Source organism: Vicugna pacos, chromosome 4 (genome assembly GCF_048564905.1).
Source record: "Vicugna pacos chromosome 4, VicPac4, whole genome shotgun sequence".
Classification (NCBI taxonomy): domain Eukaryota; kingdom Metazoa; phylum Chordata; class Mammalia; order Artiodactyla; family Camelidae; genus Vicugna; species Vicugna pacos.
In genome coordinates this window covers 68841750-68849187 of record NC_132990.1, presented here as the reverse complement: position 1 = coordinate 68849187, position 7438 = coordinate 68841750, and the positions used below count along the sequence as shown (strand labels likewise).

Below are 7438 nucleotides of genomic sequence, written 5' to 3'. Positions count from 1 at the left end.
TTGAGGCTGCTAAGCCCTTCGGTGCGGACGCAGGTTTCGTCTCTGCCCCCGCCTGGGTGTTAAGCGCCGGGGAATATGGCGGCTCTGCCTGGGCCCCGCCCCTCTTCCCCTGAAAAGTTTCCGCGTTTTCAGAGATGGGGGTATGCACCCTTCCCCCGAGAGCACATCAACCTTGCTGTTTTATGGAGGGCCCAGGTTGTTCTGTCCTGTACACCCACAGCCCCGGCGCCCAGCCCCTTGCAGTCCCCCGGAGTTTCCTCCGTGCAGCCGCCCCCGTCCTCCGCCCAGATTATGCAGCCTGGCCCTGCCCGCTGCTGCCGGCCCGCGTCTCAGGCTGGGTGTCGGGGGGACGCTCTGTGCCCGTTTAACTTAGTTCTGTCAGACAAGGGCTGCTCTGTACAGATCCGAGCCTCGGAGGCTCCCCCTCCGTCCCGCTGGCCTCTCAGTTGGAGAGGGGAGACCCAGCGAGCAAGTGCCAGTCCTCCTTTGCCGCTCCCTCCCCGCGGGACCCGTCCCGCGCTGCTTTGCCTTTTGTTCTTTCTTTTTTCCTTTTCTCCTACCAGATTTTTGGCGTCTTTATCTTTTGAAGAGGGCGATGATCTGTTGGAGTTCCGCAGGTGCTCTGGTTGGCTGAGTGGGTCTGTAGATGTGGGTCTTGGTGTATTTGTGGGAGAGGGTGGCTTACAAGCGTCCTTCTACTCCGCCATCTTGCCCGGAACTAAACAAGATTTCTTTATCTCTGCAATTAATTTAAACTGCTGGTGAGCCTTTTAGAGCTGAAAGCAAACCTAAAGGTAAATAACCAATGAGAATTTGCCATGTTCACACCTACCAGTCACAAAAAGGATGCTGGCATTGAGCATTTCTGACCAGTAGGGTGAATAGACAGCCTAAGGAGTTTGAACATCCTTCTTGGTGAAATTTTGGCAAACCACGGGAAATGAAGCAAGCAGGATGGAAATCTAAAGATTGAATTTCCGTCTTCTGGTGGGGAACTCTTTACCTGTGTTGCCTCTCCTGGAATGTAACACCATCCTTTATTTCTTTTGTCTTAACCTCCACTTAGTGCTATAAACAAGACGGGTGCTACCCAATTTTTTTTTATTACTGACAAATTAATAATCTGGAATAAAAGTGTCATGAAAGCAGGGTCTTTGTCTTATTCCGTTCTCTATCCCCAGCACTTACAACAGCTCCTGCCATAGTGGAGGTGTCTAGTGTAGTGTATATGTGTTTCATGAATGAATCTCAGAAAAAATATCTTTGTACTTTTTGAGTGGAGGAAGGACAAAGAGTGACAACAGAATTAATAACAACATCTGGCATTTGTTGAAAATTGACTAGCCACCTATAATGACAAAGAATATGGAAACGAATATATGTTTGCATATGTATGCCTGAAACATTATGCTGTACATCAGAAATGGGCAGAACATTGTAAACTGACTCTACTACAATTTAAAAAAAAAAGAATCATGTACTGAAAAAAAAGACAGAAATGACTATTATGAGCCACTATACTAGATGCATCTCTTAGTTTATCTCAGTTAATCCTCCAAGTCACCCTATTGGGTAGAGATTATACTCTCAGTCTTACAGATGAGAAGGCTAAGGCTCAGAGAAGTGGGGTCAGGGGATCACAGTCTGATGACTAGCGCATGGCAGACCCCAGACTGAAGCCATGCTTGTCTGACTCCGAGCCTATGTCTTTTCACTGAAAGTTGCTCTCACTGTGTCCAAGAGGAGAGAATTCTCTGACAACTGAGGAGCCTCTTAAGGGCCCCCTTCATGTCCTTGTTCCTCAGACTGTAGATAAAGGGGTTCAACATGGGGGTCACCACGGTGTACACTGCTGCGGCTGCCACGTCCTTCTCTTCAGAGGCCACCGAGGGAGGACACAGATAGGCGCTGAAGAGGGTCCCATAGAACACGCAGACCACACAGAGGTGGGAACTGCAGGTGGAAAAGGCCTTGCTGCCCCCGCCAGGAGTTCGGACCCTCAGGATGGCAGAGACGACGTGAATGTAAGAGATGACAATGCACATAAAGGGGACGATGAGCACTGTGCCTCCCAAGGCAAAAACCATCAGCTTGTTGATGCGGGTGTCAGAACACGACAGCTTCAGGACAGAAACTATGTCACAGAAAAAGTGAGCTACTTCTCCAGCAGCACAGAAGGACAGCCGAGCCATGAGGAGGGTGTGAGTCAGGGCAACGGTGTGGGTGAGGACCCAGCACCATGCAAGCAGGAGGGCACAGACTCGAGGACTCATGACCCTGGAGTAGTGGAGAGGGCGGCAGATGGCCACGTAGCGGTCGTAGGCCATCACAGCTAGCAAGAAGCTGTCCAGATCCCCGAACATCAGAAAGAAATACATGTGTGTCAGGCAACCAGCATAGGAGATGGTATGACGCTGGGTCTGAACATTTCTCAGCATCTGGGTTACTGTGGAGGATGTCAAACCCATGTCAACAAAAGACAGACTGGCCAAAAAGAAGTACATAGGGGTGTGGAGGTGTGGGTCAGAGCCGATGGCCAGGATTATGAGTAGGTTCCCAGCCAGGGTGACAAGATACATACACAGGAATATTCCAAAGAATAACTGCTGTTGCTCTGGTGACCTTGATACTCCTCGGAGGAAAAATTCAGAGATGCTGGATTGGTTTTCCATGACTCTGTAGCATCCGGAAACTAGGGAAAACAGAATGAGAGATTTCTTCTAAAACTCTACATGTGCTGTCTCCCAAACCTTCCAACTCCCAAATCTCCCTTTAAATTCGTTTTCATCCCCAATCCTGACTTCAGCTCCAATTTGACCCTACTTTCTTCCTTCTCTCTTTCTTGTGAATATTAATAGTTTTTTTCTTTCCTCTCTGTTTCTCTCTGATCAGTCTTTTATACAGAGAGTTGTCTTCCAAGGAGACTCTGGGCATGTACATCTCTGGGATTACCAGGTCCTGGACCAGGTCTATAGCCCATATCACTTTCATCATTGTGGTAGTGTAGATACAGGAGTAGACAGAGGTGAGCTAAATCTTATCTTCTCTTGGTAGCCCCAAATCCATACAAAATTGTTTTTAAAACTCTCTCAATTTCTCATTTTAGACTGAAGGGCATATGAAGAACTCATGTCCCCTTATTTCCTTATCTTTTCTTCTGAAATAGGAAATACGGGGTTCTGCATTTCCCTGCATCTGAGTTTTGTCATTGGCACCACCATCATCCTGTAGCTAACATTCACTAGCCACGTGTTACATGTCAGATACTCAACTAAGCATTTCATACAGATAGTCTCCTTTCACCCTTCAACCAGACTAGGAAGCAGAAATTATTATTCTTAAGATTGTATAGAGAAAACTGAGGCTAAGATATCTGAGTAATTTGCACCCACAGCTTGTAAATTTCAAGACAGAATTCAAACCCATGGCACTGGATGCCAGAGATTACGTCGCCAATCAGTATAGGTAGAAAGTGATTTTCTATCACCACGTTTATGGCTAATCCCTCAGTATTCCTAGTTTAACGTCTTTGGCCTCACTTGCCCCTCCTATCTTGTCTTTTATAGAAGAATAGTGAAGTTTAAGAACTAGGAAGAACCTACAAGATCATATGGTCTAGAGATCCCCAAACATTGGTCATAATCATAATCAAGTGAGATGCATGTTAAAAATACGGAATCCTCAGATCTTCTCAGACCTATTGAGTTACATTCTCTAATATATAGTTCCTGTGCTTAAAAACTAACCAAACCCTCCTCAGTTGTGTTGATGCTTCATTGGGATTAGATTCTTTTAAAAAAATTTTTTTAGCAGGGAAGTAATTAGGTTGATTATTTATTTATTTATTTATTTAAATGGAGGTACTGGGGATTAAATCCAGGACCTCGTACATGCTAAGCACACACTCTACCACTTCGCTATACCCTCTTCCACTCAATAAGGATTAAAAAGAATTCATCTAATTTAACTCTTCGATTTAATTCACAGATTAATAAGCTAAGGTTCAAAAAAAGTGAAGTTATTAAAACAATTTACATTGTGCCCTAGAAGATATGGTCCAAGAACCAGGGTTTCCAGGCTCTTCACTAGTGACCTTTCTTTGAAGGCAGCTATCCTTCCATTTTTCACTATTTTTATTAATATTGTACAGACTAAATATGTTCCTACGACTGATTTCTATTAAAATCCACACTAAAGAAAAACTTGCCTACAGGTTATTAGAATATTTATTGAAACCTTATTCATATTTCGAAGTTAATACTCCAGACTTTAACAGGAGAAATATCTGAACACAATTACGTATTTCTTTACTTCCAACCCCTACACTAATTGAAGAACATATCTCAGAGCTATATCGCCTCTTCTGAGAGACCAGAAGTCCACAAGCTAAGTTAATTTTTTCCCCTACTCCATCTTTCTGTGGAGAATATGATGCCTCTAACTGGGCACATTCGAATAACCCTGTCCTGGAAGGTGACAGACTCTTAAGACCCAAATGATTGTGCATCTCATCAAAGGGAGGGTGCTTTCCTGACCTGCAGATCCTGCCTTCAGAAATAAAGTCCTATTTTTCCATTTAGCCTCTCAAGGGTACTGAAGTATTTTAGGACAGAGCTGCATCTCTTTCATTATCTCTGTCAGCATATAATGCCTTGATCAGCCTATTCATATAGTGTCCCTCAGTCTATGGAACCAACCAGTTGACATCAAAATATTTTCCAAATTCTCAAAAAAAAAACCAAAAAAGGGTTCAGAACTTTCTATTGCAAGCCCAGCTTTTAACCTTTGTCCTTTTTTCTTCTCTACTTAAGAGCCTTATGCTACTATCTCTTGCCTTATCTCTTGGTTCCTCTTTCCCTGAAAGAGTTTCTCATCCTTCATCCTGACTGTAGCCTCAGAAAACTCTGTAGCCCTAGAGACAGCAATGAGGTGCTTACAGAACCTTGGGGAAACCTCTGCCTCTGTCATCCTGGCTGATAAGGTCCTTTTACTTACTTCTGCTGCTTCTTCACCTACTGTGTCTGCCAACAGCTAAGAGCTGGCTTGGACATGATGGAGAGATGATTCCAAAGGCACGACCTGCTAGCCTGCAATTGTGTGTCTCAAATTTCTCTTCTCACTGCTACCCTGGTTACTGAGAAGTCACTGTAGATGTCTTTCATTTGGGAAGATAGAGGGAAGAGCTCAGATTCTTCCCGCCAACCTTTGTGATGAGATTACGTGGAATCAGGATTCAGGGTCAAGAATAATAAATACAGGTGGCAAACAGGCAGAAGTATAAGTCAGATTACTAAATGGATGTAAGTTTGAGGGGGAAGGGAGCAAGAGAAAAAGAGTAGGATTCCCACTGAGAAGCCCAAGAGATCAACAAAGGACTGCAAAGCCAAGTGAGGGCTAGGTCTGAAGGGGAAGTTGGGGTAATCATAGTTACCTTTTTCAGCTGGAACAGAGAAGATCAGAAAAAAAAAGAGTCTGCACTGAGTATTTAAAATGATCTGGGACACGTGGTACCCTGATACCACTCAACCCAGGTCTCCAGGAATTTTGAAGTATTTTATAGTTTTATTTTGAAGCCTGAACAAGTGACTTGGAAACAGGGAGCTGGCTCATCAGGCTAATACCAGGAGGAGGCTGAACAGGGCTGTACTTTGGGCATATACAGACAGAGAGTCATGGTAAAGGGTTCCCTAGAGCCTAGTTAGAGCTAATAGTCATAATAGCCCCATTTTTTGCCTCTGTATCTCATGTAGCAGACCAAATTAGTACAGTGCTGGCTTCATTAAAAATTTTGGAAGCTTTACTTCTTTCTCTTGATTAACAGAAGCACTGAGGAGCTATGCTATTTGTATTGATCTTTAACCATGGCCCATGGCAAAAATGCATTTTCTATGTAAATAGATCTCCTAGCTGCCTTCTTGCAACAAGATTCCTGTCCCTAAACTCTTTCTTTAAAGAAATCCAGGAACTTCCAATATCTACATATACAGTTTAGTGGCATATGACATGCGTTTCTTAAAAAATTCTCAAGCTTCTGGTTAAAGAGGTTAAAGTCACCTTTCCATCTCCAAAACTACTAAAAGCAAAGAGGTTTTTTGGAAAAGCATAAAACCCACAAGGACCCAGAAGCGTGGAAAGCAAACAATAGTAAATTTCGAAAGTTGGAAAGCAGATGGATGAGTGAGCCGTGATCAAGATGCTCTTACTTCCCTCAACTTAGCTAAATGTTAGACAGTCTTTTCCTGATTATTGGCTGCTGATCTCAATGGTGTTTTTTTTTCTTTGAACATCTACTTTAGAAAAATTGCATTGTAAAATTCTATATTTTCCTCTTTGGGATGTAAATCTTCTCCTAGGCTCTTGCCAGTTACAGCCTAGTTCTTCCAACCTAGGGATGTCTTTCTCAAGGACCTGGGAACGATCCCTTTGAAATGTAATCATCAGGAAAGATAGAACCTCTGTCTCCCCAGTCTCTGTGAAAGTAGGAGCCTAACTTCATTAGAGGCCAATTAGCAAACACAGATGCCCTATACCATTGACCTACCTTCTTTATAACATCCTCCAGTACTTTTCCACTGTCTAACCCCAACTTTTAGAAAACCCCTGCCTTTTGTTTCAGCAGAGTTGAGTTCAGTTTCTCTCCCCTATTACAGTAGTCTTGATTAAAGTCTTCCTTGCTCATTTAACTCCATGTGGTGCAATTTTTCTTTGATAGTGGTAAGTGGGTTAACAGACATGGAAAATCTGAATACTAAACTGGCAGTAGGTAAAACAAAAGAATCAAATCTTGTCAATATTGAAGAATCTACATAAGGCCCAGAAACTGGAAGCTCTGAGTACCTCTGGATCTGAGAGTGAATGGGAAATGAACTAAGAGGTGATAGCTATTTCAGAAGAAGTCGAACCCCTAGATTCTAGTTTTCACTCCTCACCATGGGAATACTGTCCTTCTATCCTAGCAGAAATTGGAAAGTTAACTTTCTGGAGAATGTTGGGGCCAGACATTGCCTCATGCAGTTCAGATTAGTGAATCATATTAAAAAACAGGGTGATTAGATGACTATATATAACATCAAATGTTCAGTGGTGGACTCGCAGACATAGTAAACAATCTTATGATTACCAAGGGAAAGTGGGTGGGAAGGGATAAATTTGGGAGTTTGAGATTTGCACGTTAGCCGCTATATATAAAAATTGGTTTAAAAAATACAAATTTCTGCTGTATAGCCCAGGGAACTATTCAATATCTTGTAATAACCTTTAATGAAAAAGAATATGAAAATTAACATTTATTTATATATGCATGGCAGGGACATTGTGCTGTATACCAGAAATTGACACACTGTAACTGACTATACTTCAATTTAAAAAAAGAAAAGTAAAGAAAAAAGAAAAAAATTCTGAGTGGTGAAACCCACAGCCCTTTATCTGGGTTTTGCTG

The 7438-nt window shown here is 42.8% G+C and overlaps 1 protein-coding gene across 1 annotated transcript; it reads right to left on the bottom strand.

Moving 5' to 3' along the window:
• Positions 1 to 1727: 1727 nt before the first annotated feature.
• OR1N1 (olfactory receptor family 1 subfamily N member 1) lies at positions 1728 to 2672 on the bottom strand. Its single transcript, XM_006205608.3, has one exon. It carries the CDS (start codon positions 2670 to 2672, stop codon positions 1728 to 1730), a length of 945 nt encoding a protein of 314 aa, XP_006205670.2.
• Positions 2673 to 7438: the final 4766 nt, after the last annotated feature.

Excerpts from the sequence above, each read along its gene's own strand:
- OR1N1 (XM_006205608.3), bottom strand. The coding sequence starts at position 2,672 with ATGGAAAACCAATCCAGCATCTCTGAATTTTTCCTCCGAGGAGTATCA.